The sequence below is a fragment of the Mobula birostris genome, chromosome 7 (genome assembly GCF_030028105.1).
Source record: "Mobula birostris isolate sMobBir1 chromosome 7, sMobBir1.hap1, whole genome shotgun sequence".
Lineage (NCBI taxonomy): Eukaryota > Metazoa > Chordata > Chondrichthyes > Myliobatiformes > Myliobatidae > Mobula > Mobula birostris.
In genome coordinates, this window is record NC_092376.1 from 21,414,201 (window position 1) to 21,440,122 (window position 25,922).

Sequence of the window (25,922 nt, forward strand, 5' to 3'; positions counted from 1 at the left end):
GGTTCCCACCCCCCAGCAATTCTAGTTTAAACTCTCCCCAATAGCCTTAGCAAACCTCCTTGCCAGGATATTGGTCCCCCTCGGAATCAAGTGCAACCCGTCCTTTTTGTACAGGCCATGCCTGCCCCAAAAGAGATCCCAATGATCCAGAAATCTTCAACAATAACCCAAACAGGCTGAAAGCAGAACAGCAGATCTTATAGAGCTGCTGAATGAAATACCTACAAAATAACAGTAAAGATATGAACCAGGGCATTACTCTCTCCCCCCACCACAAATAGTCATGTCCTTCATCCCATCATTAATAACACCGTTTTCAAAGGAATTTTGTGATGTCAGAACCTCCAATCCATTTGTAAATGGTAGTGACATATCTTACTAGGGGGATAGTCACAACCCTCGTTGTTTCACCAGTGCTACATCGGCTAGCCTATCTGGGGGTCTCCTGACTCTTTGAGACCTCCTTATCCCATCATCTCCGTCTTCAGTTTCAGACACTCCTTGGGATACTTCTGGTCTACACGGTGAGGCCTCCCGCGATCTATCACTCATGCCTTCCTGCAGCTTGGATCCCTCTGCCAATTAGCTGAACTGAGCCTCATCCCCAGTTACTTCAGAGCTCAGCCCCACTTCCTGGTCCAGCTGCAAGCCTGCCTGAGCACTGTTAATCCCCCCCATGTCACCTGCCTCAGCGTGAGAAAGGTTGAGAATCTCTTCCTCATTTATTGGGGAGTTAGCGAAAGGCAGCATATACAACACCCCCATTTCCTCATCCTCTGAGTCCGTATCCCATTCAGGGGCTGGCGCCAGTTTAATCCTTCCTGCTGCTGGTCCTTCAGTCTCACTACGTTGTTGCAGAGTCCTCTTACTAGGTGTAGGGCCTAGGTCATACTCCAGGTCAACACGCACCTCTTATCCCAGAGGTAGAAAGTGGTTCTGATGGAGAATCTTGACAGGCCCCTTGCTCTGCAGAAATGAGAGCAACTTGTCTTCAAAGTCTCTGCCCCCTGCTACGGGAAACTCAGCTTCCAATTGGCATGCTCGTATTCCCTCCCATCCTACCGGGAAGTATGGATAGCCCACGGCACCCTCCTCTCCCGGGGCCCCAGTAGTATCTGACATTACGTCAGCGCTAGTCTGAACTAGGACAAAATCTTTGCCCGCCATTTTATCAATGCACAGCCCTGCAAAATCCAAAAACATGTACTGTAATCACTTTACCGAACAATAGTTTAACACAGACTTAAACACAGAACCCACTGGATCAATACTCAGGGCAATCACATAGCATCCAATGAAATCGATCCCAGACAAGCCCCCACAATAAAACGCCCTGATTTCCTTGGGCGTAAGTCTAAGGAAGACAACCTCCAGCCCCGCAAAACTCGTGGGAATGAGGTGCACTTGATCCCACCCCAAACCTCGGTTTGTGTGGATGCTGTGTCATTTGCTACCCTGTTACAAATTAATGCCACGAAATAACAGATGATACACTGCATATGATTAAAGAAATTGCATGTGTAAATCTTAACTGAAGGGTTAGTAAAGAATAACGAAAACAAAAGGGCCCATTCTAATTAAACAGGCAGATGTGCATAAGTTGGAGCTCAACTTGAACTTCTCTGTCACTCGCACGCTGGACTCTTGGTCAACGTGAAAGCACACATCACCTTCCAAACACCACTCGCAATCCTTTTTAAACAAACGAGTCTCCCACTGGATTGTATGCTATGACCGGTTCTCCCCAGCATTTTCTCTCTTCATCTCCTCTCAAGCAAAAGCCCCAAGCCCGACTGTATTGCATCTCACCAAGAAAACCTCCCGCTAATTGGATGGCACACATTCCACATCATCCATTATCTTCAACAATAACCCAAACAGGCTGAAAGTAGAACAGCAGCTCTTACAGAGCTGCTATATGAAATACCTACAGCATAACAGTAAAGATGTGAACCAGGGCATTACACTTATAAAGACTCAGCTTTACATTCTTGATCCTGTATTCTAGCCTTCTTGAAGTGGATGCTAACATTGCATTTACCTTCCTTACCACCACCTCAACCTGCAAGCTAACCTTTAGGGAATCCTGCACAAGAACTCCCAAATCTCTCTGCATTTCTGATTTCTGAATTTTCTCCCCGTTTAAAAAGTAGCTGATGCCTTTATTCCTTCCACCAAAGTGCATGACCATATGTTTCCTACACTATATTTCATCTGCCACTTATTTGTCCTTTCTCCTAATCTGTCTTTAGTCCTTCTGCAGGCTCCCTGCTTCCTCAACACTACCTGCTCCTCCACCTGTTTTCATGTAGTCTGTAAGATTCATGTAGAGATTCTGTCATGCAAACATTGATATATACCGTGAAAAGAAGTTTTTCCAACACTGGTCCCTGCAGCACACCACTGGCAGCCAACCAGAAAAGATCCCTTTTATTCCCACTCTTTGCTTCCTGCCAGTCAGCAATCATCTATTTATGCTTTTATCTTTCCTATAATACCATGGGCTGTCCTCTTGCTTTAACAGCCTCATGTGCAGCACCTTGTCAAAAGCCTTTTGAAAATCCAAGTGGACAACATCCATTAAAACCCCATTGTCTAACCTGCCTGTTATTTAATGCTTATGTTGATAAGTTCTTGCTTGGTAATGCTGTCAAAGGTTACGGGCAGAAGAATGGGGTTAAGAGGAAAAATAAATTGGCCATGATTTATAGTGGAGCAGACTCAATGGGACAAATGGTCTAATTCTGCTCCTCTGTTTTATGGTCTAATGGTAAAAGAAAGTTTGGACATAAGGACTTGCGATCTGGCACAAAACATTGGGCAGCATTGCTACCCAGAGTATCTAGCGTAGTCATCTCTCAAGCACTGGAAAAATACTATCCACATTATTTATCCAAATTCCTTGAAATTCACTGAAAGGATCAATGATGTCCTCTCTCTGTAACAGTAACCTTGGTTACAGCCGGGCAGCTTTGCTGAGGACATCAAAATCCATACTAAGTTCCCAAAAACAGTATTAACATTACCAAACATGCAGAGAAAAATAGATTTAAGGATGTACTCAAAAGATTGATTAAAGAAATATAACATCTATGACTTCTGAGATTCTTGGACCCGTGACCACTTGGAGTTCTCAGCAATATCCCGAATATTGCTCTTCCACTCCAAGGCCACGCATCAGATGTACATATAGTCCAGGCACAAGCAGTGGGCGGAACAAGCCATCGCACAAGCTGACAACCTAGCTTCTATCTACCCCATCTCTGGAAGTGTCTACGTTTCTCAAACTGGCCTCATAAGCCATATCTGGAGTTTAAAAAAATATACAGGAGTAGATATAGAGATATGAGATTTCAGATGCTGGAAGTCTGGAGCAACAAAAAGAATACTGGTGGAACTTGGTGGGTAAAGTGGCATCTGTGGAGGGAAATGGAGAACTAGTTTTTTGGGAAAAGACCCTTCACCTGAACTGGAATAAATACGAGTCACGTATACACGAGGAAATCTGCAGATGCTGGAATTTCAAGCAACACACATAAAAATTGCTGGTGAACACAGCAGGCCAGGCAGCATCTCTAGGAAGAGGTACAGTCGACGTTTCGGGCATGACCCTTTGTCAGGACACAGATCCTAGAGATGCTGCCTGGCCTGCTGCATTCACCAGCAACTTTTATGAATACAAGTCATCTTGGCTGCTGAAGAAGAAGAATGATCATGGGTGATCACCGCAGCATTGGGCTTTGATGTTACTTTATTTTGAGGTCATAAAAGTTCTGGTTTATAAGAAGTTACAGTAAAGCAGCTACTAATTTGCTGTGCTTTATCTATTACAGGCTTCATGAATTTGATGAGCAGGTTGCTGCTGTCCGAGAGGGTATGGCGAGAGTAGTCCCCGTGCCCCTTCTTTCTCTCTTCACTGGCTATGAACTGGAAACAATGGTACAAACTTCCTTTTTAAAAAATTACCTCTGATTTGAATGTTCTCAAATACATGATTAGGTCATGTATCGCTTTGAATTATGCTTCGCAAGATTACTTTTGAAGTAAAATGTTGTATTGGTACAAAAGTCTAATACTTCCCTTTGCTTTATAAACTGGTTATGTGCTTAAACTGTTCCTGCACCGGTACTTTCATGAACTGAGCTTAATTTGTGACCTGACAACTAGCCATAAAAAAAGGTTCTTTGTCAAAAAAGATAAATTGGTGAAAAGTAATTGATAAATACAGTGGTAAACCACATTATTAATATCTGGTGCTTACTTTCACCCCGATCATATTTTCCTTCCTTTGCAATCACATTTCCCCTCCCCTCCCTTCCTAATTCCTTCATCCTGTTTTGGTGTTGCTTTCCCTTTTCTCCTCTGGGGCACTTTGGTGATGCACTGTTTTGACTTCCAACTTTGATTCCCCAGGGAGCCATTTGGTAACAACTTGAACTTATCCTCAGTTATTCAGTGTTAAGCAAGGCTTGGGGTTTGCCTCAAGTTGACCCGATGTAGTGCAGGGATTACTCTATACATGTGCCCATTGCACGCTAGCAACCTCGCAGGTGTCTTGGGTATTTCCTTTTGATTCGGTGTCGACAATCAGCAACTTATAACTTGATATATCCAATCTTTGGCTGTGTTGGATCACCAACATTATAAAGGCCGGATGTAAGTTGATCTCGTGCCACTATATGGGGTCTAATAGTTACATAATCAATCACTTATCACAAATTTCCTTTTTTGATGGAAATCTCTTTATGGTTATTTGTCAGGTCACAAAATAAGCTGAGTTCATGGAAGTGCCAGTGTAGGAATATTAAGTACTAAGGAAATTTGAACAATGAATCTCCTTACTATACTTGACTATGCATTCTGTGCATCCTGCTCCCTCAGTAAAGCAGTCGGCACAATCAAAGACCCCCACCCTCCCTACGCATTCTCTCCTCTCTTCGTTTGAGAAGAAGATACCAAAGCCTGAAAGCGCGTACCTTCAGGCTCAAGAATAGTTTCTATGCTGAGGTAATAAGACCATTAAATCGTTCCCTAGTACAATAAGGTGAACTGTACTGCTGCCATGAAACAATAAATTTCACGACATTGTCAGTGATAATAAACCTGATTAGACCATAAGAGATAGGAGCAGAATTAGACTATTCAGCCCATTGAATGTGCTCCGCCGTTCCATCATGGCTGATCCCGAATCCCACTCAACCCCATACACCTGCCTTCTCACCATATCCTTTGATGCCCTGACTGATCAGGAAATGATCAACTTCCGCCTTAAATATATGTACAGACCTAGCCTCCACCGCAGTCTGTGGCAGAACATTCCACAGATTCACTACTTTCTGATTTAAAAAAAAAATTCCTCCGTACCTCTGTTCAAAGGGTTGCCCCTCAATTTTGAGGCTGTGGATACCCCCACCATAGGGAATATCCCTCCACATCCATCCTATCTAGTCCTTTCAACATTTGGTAGGATTCAATGAGATCCCCATGCATTCTTCTAAATTCCAGTGAGTACAGGCCGAAAGATGCCAAATGCTCCTTGTATGTTAATCCCTTCATTCCTGGAATCATCCTCATGAACCTCCTCTGGACTCTTTCCAATGACAACACATCCTTTCTGAGATATGGTGCCCAAAACTGTTGGCAATACTCCCAAGTGTAGCCTGACTAATGTCCTATAAAGGCTCAGCATTATCTCCTTGCTTTTATGTTCTATTCCTCTTGAAATAAATGCCGACATTGCATTTGCAGCCTTTACCACAGACTCAACCTATAAATTAACATTCTGGGAATCTTGCACGTGGTCTCCTAAGTCCCTCTGCACCCCTGATGTTTGAACCCCCTCCTCTTTTAGATAATAGTCCGCACTATTGTTCATTTTACTAAAATGCATTCTCTTACATGTCCCAACACTGTATTCTATCTGCTATTTTTTTGCCCATTCTTCCAATTTGTCTCAGTCCTGCTGCAATTGTATTGCTTCCTCAGCACTACCTCCCCTCCACCTACCTTCATATCATCCGCAAGCTTTGCCACAAAGCCATCAATTCCATTATCTAAATCATTGACAAACAATGTGAAAAGCAGCAGTCCCAATACTAACCCCCGAGGAACACCACTAGTCACTGGCAGCCAACCAGAGAAGGCCCCTTTTCTTCCCAGTCACTGCATCTTGCGGCCATTCTACTATCCATGCCAGTACCTTTCCTGTAACGCCATAGGGATTTTATCTTGTTAAGCAGTCTCGTGTGGCACCTTATCAAATGCGTACTGAAAATCCACCCTGCTTGTTACTTCCTTGAAGAACTCTGTAACAAATTTGTCGGGCAAGGTTTTCCTTTAGGAAAACCAGCTGACTTTGACTTATTTTAACATTGGTCTCCAAGTTCCTTGAAACCTCATCCTTAATAAGACACTCCAATACTTTCCCAACCACTGAGGTTAGGCTAACTGGCCTATAATTTCCTTTCTTTTGCCTGACTCCCTTCTTAAAGAGTGGAATGACATTTGCAATCTTCCAGTCCTCTGGGACCATGCCAGAATCAAGTGGTTCTTGAAAGATCATGACCAATGCATCTGTTATCTCTTCAGCAAACACTCTCAGGACTCTGGGATGTAGTCCATCTGGCCCAGGTGATTTATCAATGTTAAAACCTTTTGAGTTTGCCTAGCACTATTTCCTTTGTAATAGCAATGGCACTCACTCCTGCTCCCTGACACTCATGGACCTTTGGCACACTGCTAGTGTCTTCCATAGTGAAGACAGATGCAAAGTACCCATTAAGTTCATGCATCATTTCTTTGTCCCCCATTACTACCTCAACAGCATCATTTTCTAGTGGTCCAAATCAACTCTCACCTCCCTTTTATTCTTCATGTAACTGAAAAAAATTTTTGGTATTCTGCTTTATATTATTGGCTTGTCTGCCCTCATATTTCATCTTTTCCTTTCTTATAGCTTTTTTTTTGTTAGCGTTAACTTCCTTTGTCAGCCATGGTGGCCTACCCCTGCCTTGTGAACTATTCCCAGAAACTTCAGCCATCTCTGCTCTGCCATCATCCCTGCCAGTATCTTCCTCCAATCCACCTAGGCAAGTTCCTCTCTCATGCCTCTGTAATTCCCTTTATTCCATTGTGATACAGATACATGTGTCTTGTGCTTCTCCCTCAAATTGCTGTATGAATTCAATCACATTATGATCACTGTCTCCTAAGGGTTCCTTTTCATTAAGCTCCCTAATAAGATCTGGGTTATTACATAACAACCAAGACGGCGTTTTCCCGAGTAGGCCCAAGCACGTGCTGTTCTAAAAAGCTTTCTTGCAGGCATTCAACAAATTCTCTTGTGATCCGATACCAACCTGATTTTCCCAGTCCGTTGCATATTGAAGTCCTCCATTGCAATTGTGTCATTACCCTAATTGCCTTTACCAGCTCCCTTTGCAATCTCAACCTTGGCTGCTACTTGGAGGTCTATATATCATTCCCAGAATGGTTTTTTTATCCTTGCAATTTCTTAACTCTACCCACAAAGGTCAACATTCTCTTCCTCAAGATGTAATTTCATCTCTTACCAACAGAGCCACAGCACTGTCTATGCCTTTCTGTCTGACCTTTTGATACAAAGCATATCCTTTGATGTTAAGCTCTCAGCTATGACCTTCTTTCAGCCAAGACTCAGTGATGTCCACAACGCCATACCAACCAATCTCTAATTGGGCCACGAGTTTGTCCACCTTATTCCAAAAGCTACATGCATTTAAATACAGCACCTTCAATCCTATATTCTTTGCCCTTTTTAGTTTTGCCTCTGTGGTACAAGTTAACTCTTTGTCATTTTCTTGTTCTTCCTTACATTCATGTTACACCCATCGTCTACTTGTACACCTACTGGCTCATCCTCGGCTCTATCATACTGGTTCCCAGCCCCCTGCCATATTAGGTTAAACCACTCCCAACAACTCCAGTAAATTTGACGGCGAGAATATTGATCCCCCTGGGATTCAAGTGCAACCCGCCTCTTTTGTGCAGGTCCCACCTGCCCTAGAAGAATCCCAATTATCCAGAAATCTGAATCTCTCCCCACTGCTCCAACTCTTCAGCCATGCATTCATCTGCCACCTCATTCTATTCCTATCCTAACTGTCGTGTGGCACAGGCAGTAATTTTGAGATTGCTACCCTTGAGGTCCTGCTTTTCAGCTTCCTTCCTACTCCCTATATTCTTTTTTCAAGACTTCCTCCCATTTTTTTCCTATGTGGTTGGTACCAATATGTACCATGACTCCTGGCTGCTCACCCTCCCTTTTCAGGATATTGTGGATGTGTCCAGAAACATTTGGGACCCTGGCACCTGAGAAGCATACTACCATCCGTGTTTCTTTTTTGTGTCTATCTGTCCCCCTGACTGTAGAGTCCCCTATAATTGCTGCCATCTTCTTCAGTTCCCTACTTCCTTACCCTTCTGAGCCACAGGGCCAGACTTAGTGCCAGAGATATGGCTGCTATTGCTTCCCCCAGGTAGGTCATGCCCCAACAGTACTCAAAATGGAGTACTTATTGTTGAGGGGGACGTCCACAGGGGTGCTCTCCACTATCTGATATTCCCTTTCCCTCTCCTGACAGTTACCCATTTATCGGTCTCCTGTAGCCTGGGGGTGACTACCTCCCTGTAGCTCCTGTCTATAACTGCCTCACTTTCCCTAAGAAGCTATTGAGTTGAAGCGCCAGTTCCCTCACATGGTCTCTATGAAGCTGCATCTTTATGCACCTGGTATAGGTATGGCCATCGGGGAGGCTGGGAGTCTCCTGGAAATCCCACATTTGATGCCCAGAACAGAACACTGGCTCTGTAGACATGCACCCTATTCTCTCTAGAGTTGAATAAGGAATGAACTTACCTAGACTCCGCCTGTTCTCGCTGAAGCCTTGTTGAGCCAAAGCTTTCCTACTCTGCCTCAGACTATTCTGATTCTGATTCTATTTCTATTCAAGATTCTGATTCTTGAATTCCGATATAATTTATGATGTTGCACTCAGTCTACCTGCACTGCACTTTCTCTGTAGCTGTTACATTTTCTCCTGCATTGTTATTGTTTTATCTGGTTCTACTTCGATGCACTGTTACGATTTGATCTGTATGAACAGTATGAAAGATGAGCTTTTCACTGCATCTCGGTACATTCAAACTTCAAAGTATGTTTATAATCAAAGTACATACATTTCACCAATATAGCCCTGAGATTCATTTTCTTGTGGGCATACTCAATAAATTTGCTTTAATTGTTTGCATGATGTGTGTTTTTTTTCTCTTGTGCATTGAGTGTTGGTCTTTTATTTTTTTTTCTTTATTTGGGTTCTTTCGTGTTTCTTGCTTTGTGGCTACCTGTAAGCTAACAAATCATGGGGTTGCATAATTTATACTTTCTTTGATAAATGTACTTTGAATTGAATTCAGTTGAAAGACACAAATAGAATTATCTTTAATTGAAGGGATCAAGTAGAAAAAAAACTTTTTGCGTGGAATGGGACAAAGAAGCAACCCAAAATAGCTGATAATGACTAAAACTGAATGGCCATTCTTTGTAAAATTGTAGGTGTGTGGAAGTCCCGATATACCACTTCATCTTTTGAAATCTGTAGCCACGTACAAAGGAATAGAGCCAAGTGCTCCATTAATTCAATGGTTCTGGGAAGTGATGGAATCCTTCTCCAATACCGAACGCTCCCTCTTCCTGCGCTTTGTGTGGGGAAGGACAAGATTGCCGAGGACAATTGCAGACTTCAGAGGACGGGATTTTGTTATTCAGGTAATGCCTCCATATAGCAATGCACAAGTGAAACAGTTGAGTTGTACAGTAGTGAAATCTGAATTTGGGTTAGTGAATTATGGTTAGGGATAATGATATCTCAACTGCTAGCATTCATGCCTCTGCGTCAGCTTCTTCAGCATAGAAAACCAGTGAATATACTGTAGGTGCAATGCTCTGCATGACACATTATATTCCTTACAGGGGTGGAGGAGATCTCAGGGCATAAAGCTGAGGAGGGGCTCCAGTGTTTTTGTTCATATTCTAGCTGATATATCGCTGTACTAACATCACTAGAACTGGAGCACCTGGAGGAAGCCCACGTGGTCACAGGACAAGTGTACAACTCCTTACAGACGGTGGCGAGGATTGAACCCTGATTGCTGTGAATTGATGCACTAACTACTCCCCTTATCTATTAGGAGCACCAAGTGCTGTAAGACTACCTCTCCCTCCCTTCTCCATCTTTTCCCTCCCATTCTCTTTCCCGGTCATTTTCCATCTCTTGTCCATCCTTTGTTCTCCCCTTTGCCCATTGTAGTCCAGAATTTTGAAAGCCCCAAGAAAGTGCTCCAGATAATTGTGAGATCAGGGAAGGGGTATGGTGAAATTCTAGGGTATGTCTATATATCTGCCCCAAAACTCTTTGACCCCTCTACCATTAGGCAGGAGGTACCGTAGCATTGGGACAAGGCCTGTTAGGATGTGAAACAGCTTCTTTCCCCAGACCTTGAGACGACTGAAGTCCCTGCCACCATCCAGATCTCATCACTCATGAAGTGTGAGAAGAGTTATACTGTTTACTTTTTAACTTGTGTCGTAAATGCACTTTATGCTAAATGTCAATCTGCTGTAATATATTTTACTATTTGTTAATTTATTTATGGTAATATTACTTTGTGTTACGTGTGAGTTATATGTACCTTATGGTGCACCTTGGTCCAGAGGAACTTTGTTTTATTTAGCAATATACTGTACGTGTTGAATGACCATAAACGTTATTATTGAAAATTTATTGTGGTTGGGTCCTAGATTGATCTGGTCATTAATAGCAGATATTTTTATCTTGTGGCAGGTGCTGGACAAGTACAATCCTCCAGATCACTTCCTTCCAGAATCGTACACTTGTTTTTTTCTGCTGAAGTTGCCCAGATACTCGTGTAAGCAGGTGTTAGAAGAAAAACTGAAATACGCTATTCACTTCTGCAAATCAATCGACACAGATGATTATGCTCGTATTGCACTGACAGGGGAGCCTGCAGCTGATGACAGCAGTGATGACTCTGACAATGAGGATGCAGACTCTTTTGCGTCTGATTCCACGCAGGACTACTTAACAGGCCATTAGAGGCAGAAGAGACATCTGATGAGCTCAAGTCACATTTTTGAGCATATCTTTCGGACAGCACCATCTTTCAAAAATGCTGTGAATATTTCAAAGAACAAAAGTGAATTCAGATAGTAGATTAATGCAGAAAATTTACAGTTCTCAGAACCACAGTGCACAAATAAATATTTATTGCTTATAGTAGTTGACTAATACTTTTAGAGCAAATGTGTAATTTAGAATATGGTACTATATTCCTCACAAACTCGATACATAAATTATAGTTTGGTGAGGTTTACTTCTGTTTTCCGATGCTGCACACCATCGACACAGATTAGATTTAATACCTTCTGTTTGTGTTTACTGATTTTTTTTTTACTGTCTTTTTGTCGGAAGGTATTATAGTGACATAAATTAGTACCTGAGATGAGTCCCCTAATCCTTTTCATTTTGACAGGGTGCAAAATTGTTTGGGAGCTCAAAATAATTGTGTTATGTGCATCAAATTTCCCTGCTGTATATCAAGATAATGTGGAACCACAGAATAATATTATAAATACTATGTAAGTTACTTTATTAGCAGTGTTTGTTTATATGACAGTGAACATTTTGAATGTTGTCTCATTTAACGTTAACAACACCACCTTACAAATTGTTTCAACTCTATTACTTCAGGTCATTTCCTGAAATTTAAAAAAGATCCTTGACTCTACCGAATAACTTCAGTAAGGTTTGAAGGCAGCCCTTCTATCTACATGTACATAATTTGATATTGTGCCATGTATACACAAAAAAAAAGTAATTCATTTCCTTGTGAATAAAAGATTGATTTAAAAGACTTAAGTTAAAGTGTAACCTCCTCCTTGATGGGAGTGGGACAAACGGTCCTTGAGCAGTTCAGTACCACCGTGATCACTTTAGGCATTGTCAGTATTCATCAGGTTACCTTGTGTGCCAAACTTTGTTTCATTGGACTAATTGAGAGATTGGATAAATGCACTGGATGCATGGTGGTTGTCTGTTGTGTTCAAAAATGACAGGAAAGCTGGACAGGAAAGTTTTTAAAGTGGGGAAAAACTGTTGCACTGGGGCAATTTCACTGTCTCGACCTCAGAAGTCCGGATCCAGTGGTATGAAATGAGCGTCACAAACTGGGTTCTTCCTTGGTTGCAGTGGATGACCATGACACCTTCTGTGCCTTGTCATGCCCGTCACTCTCCACAGAGTATTGTAGCACCTCTTTCCTGGCCATGGATCTGACTGTAGATCTCATCCACTGCAGCTGACCTTGCATGCTAAGTCAGGCATGTCCCTGTCATACAGCAGTGTGAGGCCTTTGGCTATCCTCACCTGGTTTAGCCTGCCTGTTGAAGCAGTGTACTGGGGTGTGGCCACTGTCGCACGTAAACTGATACTTGGAACTACAGTTAAGAGCAGAGTGTCTGGCGGGGCCAGATACGCTACATGAATAAATGTAGTTATCCACAGATGCACACCTTGGAGAAAGAGGCACGTGTGTTTCCAGCACTTACTGCTTTCATTTCAGATTTCTAGCATCTACGTTTCTTTGGTTTTTCAACGCCTTGTCTCTTACCATTTTAAAAAAAAACATATCGAGACTTGGTAGTGAATTGTGGAATTAAGTACCACAAGTTATCTGGGCATATTTAAGCAGATGTTGATCGGTTCTTGATTAGTAAGGGTTCCAAAGGTTACGGGGTTGACAGGGATAATAAATGGCGGAGCAGACACAATGGGCTGAATGGCCTAATTCTGCTCCAATGTCTTATGGTCTTTTCCGTTCTGTGCACCAAAATCTGTTTTGTGTTCTGTTTTGTTCACATTGTGCTGCACTTGCTATCTTCTTGCTAACTCAACCTGTTTAAATCCCAGCAACACACAAAATGATGGAGGAACTCAGCAGGCCAGGCAGATCTAAACAGTTGACATTTCAGGCTGAGACCCTTAATTAGGACTGAAAAAAAATGAAAAGCTAGAGCAAGAAGGTAGGGGGAGAGGAGGAAGAAGTACAAGGTGGTAGGTGATGGATGAAACCGGGAGAGGGAAACAGTCTATGGTCCAAACCCACCCTGGTATCACTCCCCAGTTTTTCATATTCTACATTGTCAACGGCATTGGTGCTGCTTCCTGCACCCATGCTGAGCTTGTCGATTTATTCAACTTTGCCTCCAACTTCAAACCTGCTCTCAAATTTACCTGGTCCATTTCCAACGCCTCCCTCCCTTTTCTCAATCTCTATTTCTGGAGACAGTTATCTACTGATATCTTTTATAAACCCTCTTATATTGTCAGCTACCTGGACTATACCTCTTTCCACCCTATCACTTGTCAAAAAAAAAACCATTCCCTTCTCTCAGTTCATCCCTCTCTGCCACATTTGCTCTCAAGATGAGGCTTTTTATTTCAAAACTAATGATATGTCCTCCTTTTTCAAAGAAAGGGGTTTTCCTTCCTCCACCAGCAACACTGCCCTCACCAGCATCTGTTCCATTTTGTGCATGTTTGCCTTCACCCCATCCTCTCTCTACCCCACCAGGGATAGGGTTCCTCTTGTCCCCACCCACCATCTCACCAGCCTCTGTGTCTAGCACATAATTCTCTGTAACTTCTGCCATCTCCAGTGGGATCCCACCACCAAGCACATCTTTCACTCCCCTCCTCCCCCGCCCCCGGCTTTCTGAAGGGATTCACTTCCAACGTGTTCATCCCTTCCCACTGATCTCCTCCTGGTTCTTATCCTTGCACGTGGAACAAGTGCTACACCTGCCCCTGCACCTCCACCCTCACTGCCATTCAGGGCCCCAAACAGTCCTTCCAGGTGAGGCGACACTTCACCTGTGAGTCTTTTGGGGTCATCAACTTTGTTTCGTGCTCCCCGCGTGACCTCCTGTATATCGATGAGACTCGATGGAGACTGGGAGACTGCTTTGCTGAGCACCTATGCTCAGTCTGTCAGAAAGCCCACTCATTTCAATTCTACTTCCTATTCCCATTCCGACATGTCAGTCCATGGCCCCTCCACTGCCACAAATAGACCATACTCAGGTTGGAAGAGCAACACCTTGTATTTCATCTGGGTAGCCTTCAACCTGATGGCATATACATTGATTTCTCAAACTTCCGATAGTTGCCCCCTCCCCCACCCCGTTTCTCTCTCTCTCACCTTTTCTCCTTACCTGCCTATCACTTCCCTCCAGTGCTTCTCCCCCTTTCGCCCATGACATGATGTGTCCTCTCCCTTCTTCAGTCCTTTATCTCTTTCACCTATCAACTTCCCCTTCCTCCACCTTCTTGCTCTAACTTCTCACCCTTTTTTCCAGTCCTGATGAAGGATCTCAGCCTGAAACATCAACTCTTTACTCTTCTCCATAGATGTTGCCTGGCCTGCTGAGTTCCTCCAGCATTTTGTGGGTGTCGCTTGGATTTCCAGCATCTACAGATTTTGTTCTCTCTATTTAAATCCCAAACTTGTTTAACAATCCATTTGAAGCCTTTTCATAACATCCTAGCAACATCACCTGGAGCGAGATTAGTTTGTGGACTTGGGACACTGTTGCCACACACGAGATAGCCAGCTGAGGTGACGGGCATATGCCCTGAAGAAGGGCCCCTGGACGAATGCTGTCTCCAGAGAAGCTAGGCCATCAAAAATAAGTTACTTCTGTGGGAAGTAGGCATGTCTCAAACCCCTCTCATTCACTCATGGAGCCAGTAACCTATAGCAATCAACATCCCAGTCTTTGAAACCATGATTGAAGCCTTGAGGAATTATATTCCAACATTCAGAAGAGGGAGACAGCCTGATTTTCCTTGGTGACTTCAATATCAGGCCTAGAAAGGAAATATAAGTGACAGGAGCTTCTGGAATCTGGAGCAACAATATCAGAGTCATAGAGAATTACAGCATAGAAACAGGCCATTCAGCCTATCTAGACCCTGCTGAACTATTATTCTGCCCAGTTCCATCAATTTGCTCGGATCATATCCCTCCATACACCTCCCATCTGTTAACCTCAAAATTTCTCCTAAATGTTGAAATCGATCCCATACCCACCGCTTCCACTGGCAGCTCATTTCAGACACTCACCACTATCTGATGAAGAAGTTCCTCCTCATGTTCCCTTTAAACATTTTCCTTCTAGTTCAAGTATTACATAACCTCAGTGGAAAAAGCTTGCTGGTATTTACCCTATATAATTCCCTCATAATGTTTAATACCTCTGTCAAATCTCCCCTCATTCTCCTGTGCTCCAGGGAATAAAGTTCAAACCTGTTCAACCTTTTCATAACTCTGGTCCTGAAGACCTAGCAACATCCTTCTGAATTTTCTTTGTACCCTTTCAATCTTATTGATATCTTTCCTGTCGGTAAATAACCAGAACCGCAGACAATACTCCAAATTAGACCTCACCAACATCTTGTACTTCACCATCCCAACTGCTGTACTCAATACTTTGTTTTATGAAGGCCAATGTGTCAAACGCTTTCCTTAAAGCCCTATCTCTAGGTGATGCTACTTGTGCTGGAGGAGTTCATCAAGTTAGGAACCATCCTGATGCAGAGTCTGAAGTTAGTTTATTGTCATTTAACTATATACATGTATACAGTCAAACGAGACAACATTTCTCTGCACCAGGGTGTAATGAGCATTAGTATACATAGCACTGGTATGACACACAATAATTTAGGAAAGTAAGAATAAAATCTACAAATTAATTCTGCATAGATAACTAAGGTGCGTAAATTTAATATTGAAGGGTACAGTACAAATTATAAGACCATATGATGTAGGAGCAGAAGTAGGCCATGCAGCCAATCGAGTCTGCTCTGCCATTCAGTCATGGGCTGATCCAATTCTTCCAGTCATTCCCACTCCTCTGCTTTCACCCCTTACCCTTTGATGCCCTGGCTAATCAAGAATCTATCTATCTCTGCCTTAACTACACTCAATGACATGGTCTCCACAGCCAGTTGTGGCAACAAATTCCACAGTTTACCACCCTCTGACTACAGTAGTTTCTCCGTATCTCAGTTCTAAAGAGACGTCCTTCAATCCTGAAGTCTCACGAGTGCCTTATAGAGCCTCAACATCACATCCCTGCTCTTATATTCTATACCTCTAGAAATGAATGCCAACATTGCATTCGCCGCCTTCACAACCAACTCAACCTGGACGTTAACCTTTAGGGTATCTTGCACAAGGACTCCCAAGTCCCTTTTCATCTCTGCATTTTGAATTCTCTCCCCATCTAAATAATAGTCTGCCATTTATTTCTTCCACCAAAGTGCTTGATCATAAACTTTCCAACATTGTGTTTCATCTGCCACTTCTTTGCCCATTCCCCTAAACTATCCAAGTCTCTCTGCAGGCTCTCTGCTTTCTCAACACTACTCGCTCCTCCACTTATCTTTGTATCATTGGCAGATTTTGCCACAAATCCATTAATACCATAGTCCACATCATTGACATACATAATACCGTAGTCCAAATCATTGACATACATCTGGTGATGTTTTGACCCGAAACATTAACAATTCCTTCCCTCTCACAGATGTTCCTTGACATGCTGCAGAAAAGGTGGACGTCATGGACGGATTGTCTACGGAGTCTCTGTGGGTGGAGGTTAGGAACAGGAAGAGGTCAATAACTCTACTGTGTGTTTTTTATAGGTTGCTCAATAGTAACAGGGATATCGAGGATCAGATAGGGAAACAGATCCTGGAAAGGTGTAATAATAACAGAGTTGTCATGGTGGGAGATGTTATTTTCCCAAATATAGATTGGCATCTCCCAAGAGCAAGGGGTTTAGATGGGGTGGAGTTTGTTAGGAACAAGTTAGAAAAGCGTTTAATTGGAGTAAGGGGAATTATGAGGCTATCAGGCAGGAAATTGGAAGCTTAAATTGGGAACAGATGTTCTCAGGGAAAGGTACGGAAGAAATGGGGCAAATGTTCAGGGGTTATTTGTGTGGAGCTCTGCATAGGAACGTTTCAATGAGACAGGGAAGTTATGGTATGGTACGGCACAGGAACCGTTGAGTACAAAGGCTGTAGTAAATCTAGTCAAGAAGAATAGAAAAGCTTACGAAAGGTTCAGAGAACTAGGTAATGTTGGAGATCTAGAAGATTATATGGCTAACAGGAAGGAGCTTAAGAAGGAAATTAGGAGAGCCAGAAGGGGCCATGAGAAAGCCTTGGCGAGCAGGATTAAGGAAAACCCCAAGATATTCTACAAGTATGTGAAGAGTAAGAGGATAAGGCATGAAAGAATAGGACCTATCAAGTATGACGGAAAGTGTGTATGGAACTGGAGGAAATAGCATAGGTACTTAATACTTTACTTCAGTATTCACTATGGAAAAGGATCTTGGTGATTGTAGTGTTGACTTGCAGTGGACTGAAAAGCTTGAGCATGTAGATATTAAGAAAGAGAATGTGCTGGAACTTTTGGAAAGCATCAAGTTGGATACGTCGCCTGGACCGGATAAGATGTACCCCAGGCTATTGTGGGAGGCGAGGGAAGAGATTGCTGAGCCTCTGGCGATGATCTTTGTATCATCAATGGGGATGGGAGAGGTTCCGGAGGATTGGAGGGTTGCGGATGCTGTTCCCTTATTCAAGAACGGGAGTTGAGATAGCCCAGGAAATTAAAGACTAGTGCGTCTTACTTCGGTGGCTAGTAAGTTGATGGAGAAGGTCCTGAGAGGCAGGATTTATGAACATTTGGAGAGGTATAATATGATTAGGAATCGTCAGCATAGCTTTGTCAAGGGCAGGTCGTGCCTTACGAGCCTGATTGATTGTTTTGAGGATGTGACTGAACACATTGATGAAGGAAGAGCAGTAGATGTAGTGTATATGGATTTCAGCAAGGCATTTGATAAGGTACCCCATGCAAGGCTTATTGAGAAAGTGAGGAGGCATGGGATCCAAGGGGACATCGCTTTGAGCATCCAGAATTGGCTTGCTCACAGAAGGCAGAGTGGCTGTAGACGGGTCATATTCTGCATGGAGGTCAGTGACCAGTGGCATGCCTCAGAGATATGTTCTGGGACCCTTACTCTTCGTGATTTTTCTAAATGACCTGAATGAGGAAGTGGAGGGATGGGTTAGTAAATTTGTTGACGACACAAAGGTTGGGGGTGTTGTGGATAGTGTGGAGGGCTGTCAGAGGTTACAGCGGGACATTGATAAGATGCAAAACTGGGCTGAGAAGTGGCAGATGGAGTTCAACCCAGATAAGTGTGAGGTAGTTCATTTTGGTAGGTCAAATATGATGGCAGAATATAGAATTAACGGTAAGACTCTTGGCAGTGTGGAGGATCAGAGGGATCTTGGGGTCCGAATCCATAGGATGCTCAAAGCTGCTGCGCAGGTTGACTCTGTGATTAAGAAGGCATATGGTGTATTGGCCTTCATTAATCATGGAATTGAATTTAGGAGCCAAGAGGTAATTTTGCAGCTATATAGGGCCCTGGTCAGACCCCACTTGGAGTGCTGTGATCAGTTCTGGTTGCCTCACTACAGGAAGGATGTGGAAACCATAGAAAGTGTGCAGAGGAGATTTACAAGGATGTTGCCTGGATTGGGGAGCATGCCTTATGAAAATAGGTTGAGTGAATTTGGCGTATTCCTTGGAGCGATGGAGGATGAGAGGTGACCTGATAGAGGTGTATAAGATAATGAGAGGCATTGATCGTGTGGATAGTGAGAGGCTTTTTCCCAGGGCTGAAATGGCTGCCACAAGAGGGCACAGATTTGAGGTGCTTGGGACTAAGTACAGAGGAAATGACAGGGGTAAGATTTTTTTACGCAGGGATTGGTGAGTGCGTGGAGTAGGCTGCCGGCAACGGTGGTGGAGGCAGATACGATAGGGTCTTTTAAGAAACTTTTGGATAGGTACATGGAGCTTAGAAAAATAGAGGGTTATGGGTAGCCCTAGGTAATTTCTAAGGTTGGGACATGTTCAGCACAACTTTGTGGGCTGAAGGGCCTGTATTGTGCAGTAGGTTTTTCTATGTTTCTATGTTTCTTAGCTAAGGTTTTCTGGTAACTTGCTTTAAGTTCCTCGGGGTCAATATCACAAATGACCTGACTTGGTCCAACCAAGCAGAGTCCACTGCCAAGAACGCCCACCAATGCCTTTACTTCCTGAGAAAGCTAAAGAAATTTGGCCTGTCCCCTAAAACCCTCACTAATTTTTATAGATGCACCATAGAACGCATTCTTCCAGGGTGCATCACAACCTGGTATGGAAGTTGTCCTGTCCAACCTGGAAGAAGCTGCAGAAGATCGTGAACACGGCGCAGCACATCACACAAACCAATCTTCCGTCCTTGGACTCACTTTACACCGCATTCTGTCAGAGCAGTGCTGCCAGGGTAATCAAGGACACGACCCACCCAGCCAACACACTTTTCGTCCCTCTCCCCTCTGAGAGAAGGCTCAGGAGCTTGAAGACTCGTATGGCCAGATTTGGGAACATTTTCTTTCCAACTGTGATAAGACTGCTGAACGGATCCCGACCCGGATCTGGGCCGTACCCTCCAAATATCCAGACCTGCCTCTCGGTTTTTTTGCACTACCTTACTTTCCCTTTTCTATTTTCTATTTATGTTTTATAATTTAAATTTTTAATATTTACTATCAATTTGTACTCCAGGGAGCGTGAAGAGCAGAATCAAATATCGCTGTGATGATTGTATGCTCCAGTATCAATTGTTTGGCGACAATAAAGTATGAAATAACTTGGAGCAGAAATTGGCCATATTCAACACCATTTCTTCAGAGACCATTGCAACACCTAACAGATTATGTCTTTGATTGAATAGGAGACCACAGGATGCTCACATTACCCATGACGTTCTGCTTGCATTCCATGTGTCTAAAAAGCCCCAGGCTCTATGTGATTTTTTAAAAAAGAATTTTCTGGCCTCAAGCATGAGAAAATATGCAGATGCTGGAAATCCAAAGTAGCACACAAAACTCAGCAGGCCAGGCAGCATCTATGGAAAAGAGGAAGCAGTCAATGTTTCGGGTTGAGACCCTTCATTGGCACTTTCAATTATTTTTGTATGCATGTTGTTCCTGTAGCCCTATTAGAATTATGCCTTTTGGAATATCTCGTTATTAAACCATTATTAGATATTTAGATGCCTTAGTTGGGAAGACCAACAGCTTCACTAACCAGAGACATTGATTTAGCATAATTGACCATAAGACCATATACTTAGGCCATTTGGCCCATCGAGTCTGCTCCACCATTTAATCATGTCTGATCCAATTTTCTTCTCAGCCCCAAGGAGATGAGTTATTAACTTCATACTTTCTGCATAATCACTTACAGAGTTGAACTGCATGTGCGTGTAACGAGAGCTGTATAACTCATATCTTCTGCCATAGGCCACAAACTTATCAATCGCCCCTGCTGTGGACCACCTGGAGGTCCAGGACGCCAACTTCTACAAAGAAGGGATTCCTATGCTCCACAATGGCTGGACTAAGTGTGTAAATGTAGGAGGGGACTATGTTGAAAAGTAAATGTGCTAGGTCTTCTAAAATTGACTCCTCCTACCTTAGGCCACAAATTTATCAATCACCCCTTGTAGGTACCTCATGGACCTAGGTGGCCAGAGTGCACGTTTGTGATCTTCTGATGCTGTGACCCACCCACTTCAATGTCCGATGTGTTGTGCATCCAAAGTTGTTCTTCTATACACCGCTGGGTTACAGTCACCCTCCTGTCTGTTTGAACCAGTCTGAACATTTTCCTCTGACCTCTCTCATTAACAATGTGTTTTTGCCCACTGAATTTTTTTCTGTTTTTTTTTTGCACCACTCTCTGTAAACTCTGGAGACTGTTGTGCATGAAAATCCCAGGAGATCAGTAGTTTCTGAGATATTGAAACTACCCCACCTTGCACCAACAATCATTTCACTATCAAACTCAACTTCGATCACATTTCTTCCCCATTTTGATGTTTGGTCTGTAAAACAAACTGAACCCCTTGACCATATCTGCATACATGCGGCAGTCATTCACTTGCTGCCGCATGATTGGTTGATTAGACATTTATATTAACATGCTGATATACAGGTGGGCCTAATAAAGTGGCCACTGAGTGTGTGATGGTTGAATGGCCTTCCAGCTGTTTCTAAAATTATTGCTTGTTTTATCGCCTTTCTGATATGCTGTTTCAGTATTGGCAAAACAAAGCAGATGTTCAATTGCAGGGCACAGTAGCTTCTCATAGCTAAGGACGGCTAATGGCTCAGTCATTGCGGTAACGTCTAGTAAACTCCCTCTGCTTCAAAGATAATTCACAGTGGGCATCCAGAAAATAAAGAAACTGAAAAAGAAAGGGACTTTTTTTTTCCTAGTTAGGTTTAGAGACTCGGTGGTGTACAGTAGATTATACACCTGATTAACTAACAGCATTTTACACGTGTTGCCTGGGAATCAAGTTGAATTCAAGCAATCTAATGATGAAATGCATTCAGACACATTGCCTTGATGGATATGGCACTGTTGTTAAAATTCTTATTCCTCTTTATTAACAAGAACACTGCTCATTATGAGTAAAGTTGGCACCAGATGTTTCAGTTTAATCTTACATTTTACAGTTAAATGATTTTTCCAAATAGTTCCAATTATAATATCACAGGAAAGCCTTAATTAACTATAAATGCCTCTGCCAAAGCGTGAAAGGAATTACTTTGATCTAGAAGGGAAGTCAAGTGGACACACAGTGGTTGGTGCTGAGAGTTCTATTCTCGGCACATTCATTCTTTGACCCTTTGAAATTGCAAACAGGTTTTGTAAACTTAAACCAAAGGTGCAGTCACGGCAATGTGTGCTGTCCCAAGTGATAAACAGAGTAATGAGACGTTACATTCCACATTGGGTCAAGAAACTGTAGCACCTCATCATGTTGTGTTTTGTTCAGCTTTGGCTGTGTGGTCGACGGCAGGACTGGTATTTATTGCCTGCTCCTTAGTATCCTTGCCCTTTGTACTGGGGCTTGTGACTAAAAGATTGAATCTTTGAAAATTCCTGGTCTTTTAAATCAACCTACATTTGTTATCAAAGTGTACATGGGATTCATTCTCCCACAGACAAGAAAACCATGCAACCCGTTGTAAGAAAAACATCAAGCCCCCAGTTCGTAACAAAAAGGAACAAATTGCGCAAAATGGCAACTAAAAAAATTAAATGAAAAACTTAGAATATAAAACAGCAGACCACAAAGTCATCAAAACTGTCCAGGAATGTTCAGTTTCAGCTCAGTTCAGTTCAATCTAGTGCTGCGTCGTATATTGACTGCAGGCCACAGAGTTAGTCTGTCCCAGAGCCACGCCTGGCTTGGAAGAGACTGATCAGAAAGCTTTTTTTCTCCTAGGTCGCACTTTGCCTGTGCTGATCCCTGCGATGTCCGCAAGTGCGGGATACTCGACTGCAGCATTTAGGGCGGCACGAAAGCTCAGCGATTACTGCAGTCACTTTACAGAGCCAGCAATCGCTGATCACGGTTCAGTTTCTGGTACTTTCCATGAGGATTCTGAACAGTCTCCCTGTGACCATGTGGGTTTCCTCCACCAGGATGCCAAAAGACATACAGTCAGGGCTAGTAAATTATGGACATACAATGCTGGTGCTGGGAGCATAGCGACACTTGTGGGCTTATGGGCTGCCCCTGAAAAAAAACAATGACGCAAAAATGTGTCATTGTGGTAAACCATATATATATATATGTTGTAACTGGGTTACCTGTCTGGTCACGCCCCTCTGCTTTCTGCTCCTGTGGCTCCTCCCACAGACCCCTAAATAAAGGTGATTGTGTCATTGCTCCTCCTTCAGTCCAGGGCAGATACTCAGCATGGACGTTGGGCCATTTACTGTTAATAAAAGCCTTTCAGTATTTACTCTACTTCCAGTCTTTCGGAGTAATTGATAGTGCATCATATATATTTCAATGTACATGCGACAGAAAAAGCTAATCTTTAACCTTATGATCTAGATCCTGTTCTCAAGCTTCCATCACTGAGATAGAGCTCATAGGCTAAACTCTATTGTATAAAATAAAAATAGATCAATTTCCACCTCTTACAAGAAAGATATTATTTCTCTAGGTGGAATGGGATTAATCAGTCAACATTCAGTGACATACTGTATTTGGATACAAATGACAAGAGTAGTTTCTCTCCCCCAGGATAAGGAAAGAAAATGCAGGTAGCAGGATCTAACTGACTTAGATTTGAGGAATCACAATGATATGATGCTGTAGGGGTGCATATTATCCTTTTCAAAAGGTAATTTAGATGGGCTAATTATCCTGCCATCCAGTATATCTCTGTAATGTGGGAGGAAAGGAGCCATCAGGAGAAATCCAAAGCAACACACACAAAAAATGCTGGAGGAACTCAGCAGGTCAGGCAACATCAATGGAAATGACTGAATAGTCGACGCTTCAGGACAAGATCCTTCTTGAGGAGAAATCAATGACAATCTCAGACCTGCTGATGGGTTTTGGCCCGAAACATCGACTGTACTTTTTTCCATAGATGCTGCCTGGCCTGCTGAGTCCCTTCAGCTTTTTGTGTGTGTTGTGTGTTTGATCAATCCCTTTGTACAACTTCTTCCTCCACTCCCCCCATCATCTTGGTCTAAATTCACATTTTTTTTCCTGTCCTGGTGAAGGGTCTCGGCCCGAAATGTCAACTGTTTACTCTTTTCCATAGGTGCTGCCTGACCTGCTGAGTTCCTCCAGCATTTTGTGTGTGTTTCTTTACAGAGAGAACTGACGAAAGCCATGCTGAAAGGCCTAGATAGAGTGGATGTAGTGAGGATATTTCTTATTCTGGAGGAAATTTAAGGCCAGAGGGCACAACCTCAGAATAGAAGGACATCACTTTAGAACAGAGATAAAGAGGAATTTCTTTATCCTGAAGGTGGTGAATCTGTGAAGTTCGTTGCTAAGGGTGCAGTGGAAGCCAAATCATTGGGTATACTTAAAGGAGAGTTTGATAGGTTCTTAATTAGTAAGGGTGTCAAAGGTAGCAGGGTGAAGGCTGAAGAATGGAGTTGAGGCATGATAAATCCGCCATGATGGAATGGTGGAATAGACTCAATGAGCCAAATAGCCTAATTCTGTTCCTACGTCTTATGGCCTTATGGACAGTATCAGAGGTCAAGTTTGAACTAGAGCTGTTGGAGCTATGAGGTATCAGTAAAGATTAGCTTATTTGTCACATGTACAGTGTTGGGGGGGGGGGTGGGGTGCAGTCCACAATTGCTGCTATGCTTCCAGCACCAATGATATATGATCACAACTCACTAACATGAACCCCTATGTCTTTAGGATGTGGGACGAAACTGGAGCACCCAGAGGAAATGGTGTTCATGGTGAGTTCTGTCTGCTGCTTTACTGTACAATGGAGTAATTGAAGAATTGATTTTAAAAAGGTCAAAATCTAAGGAATTGACAAAAATATAAAAGCACACGTGTGGCAATGTGGTTAGGACTTGAAATGCATGGGTTGATCTGGTGATGGATAACGATTCAATAGTGGCCTTTAAATGGGAATTGGAGAAACGTTTTAAGAAGAAAATTTGCAGGGATACAGATAAAGATCAGGGAGTTGGATTAATTTATTCTTTCATAAACTTTCCACGAGATCCTTTGAGCCCAAAGCTTTGCTTTCTTCCCCATGCATTACTCTTCGACAACTCTACAATGCAGTGCGAATCTGTAAATGATGCTAATCATTATTCTCATCCATACAAAGACGGTCCTCATCGAAGTGGAATGTGAAACATTTCCTGAGGGTTCAAGCCCGTAAGTAACAGGATCACATTGATTGTGCTCTTTAGTAGTTAGTTCACAAGACCACTGCTTGAACAGAGGGCAGAGGCTTGTGTGTAGCTTGATGTTGGTCATATGCAAAATATAGTAACCATCTGCATTGCAGGAAAGTCATAAGTTTCCAAAGCAGGTCAGGTAATGAGAGAATCTGGACATACAAAATACTCACTACTTTATACAAAGCTACATATTGGTGTCTATTGGGATTTGTTTGCAATGGACAACCCTTTTGTGTATACCTATACAGCATCTGCAAAATCTCTTGTGTGCATTGTGCATTGCTCTCTTCCCGCTGCTGCCGTCAGGTAGGCGGTATTGGACCCTCGGGACCCAACCCCACATCACTAGGTTCAGGAACAGTTATTACCCCTCAACCTTCAGGCTCCTGAACCAAAGGGGATAACTTTATTCAATTTCAGTCACCTAACACTGAACTGCTCCCATAACCTACGGGCTCACTTTCAAGGACTCTTTATCTCATGTTGTCGATATTTATTGCTTACTTATTTATTTTTGCGTTTGCACGATTTGTGGTATTTCGCACATTGGTTGTTTGTCCAATTTGTGAGGTCTTCATTGAATCTATTGTGTTTCTTTGAATTTACTGTGAATGCCCACAAAGAAATGAATCTCAGGGTTTGTATATGGTGATATATATGCACTTTGATAATAAATTTACTTTGAACTTTTTCAGCAACACACACACAAAAAATACTGAAGGAACTCAGCAAGCCATGCAGCATCTGTGGAAGGGAACAAACAGTTGATATTCCAGGTCGACATCCTTCACCAGAACTGGAAAAGAAAGAGGCATAAACCATCATAAAAGGCTGGAGGTGCGAAGGAGTGAAAGCTGGCAGCTGATAGGTGAAGCTAGTTGAGGGGAAAGGCAGGTGGGTAGTAAGAA

The 25,922-nt window shown here is 42.8% G+C and overlaps 1 protein-coding gene across 8 annotated transcripts in view; it reads left to right on the forward strand.

Annotated features, from left to right (window-relative positions):
- Positions 1 to 11,970, forward strand: part of herc2 (HECT and RLD domain containing E3 ubiquitin protein ligase 2) — a 231,142-nt gene extending 219,172 nt beyond the window's left edge. For all 8 annotated transcript variants that reach the window (XM_072262724.1, XM_072262731.1, XM_072262725.1 and 5 more), the window contains 3 exons: positions 3,834 to 3,939; positions 9,593 to 9,805; positions 10,881 to 11,970. In XM_072262724.1, coding sequence (XP_072118825.1) covers positions 3,834 to 3,939; positions 9,593 to 9,805; positions 10,881 to 11,153 — 592 coding nt within the window. In that variant the 3' untranslated portion in view covers positions 11,154 to 11,970. The remainder of the gene's footprint in view (positions 1 to 3,833; positions 3,940 to 9,592; positions 9,806 to 10,880) is intronic.
- Positions 11,971 to 25,922: the final 13,952 nt, after the last annotated feature.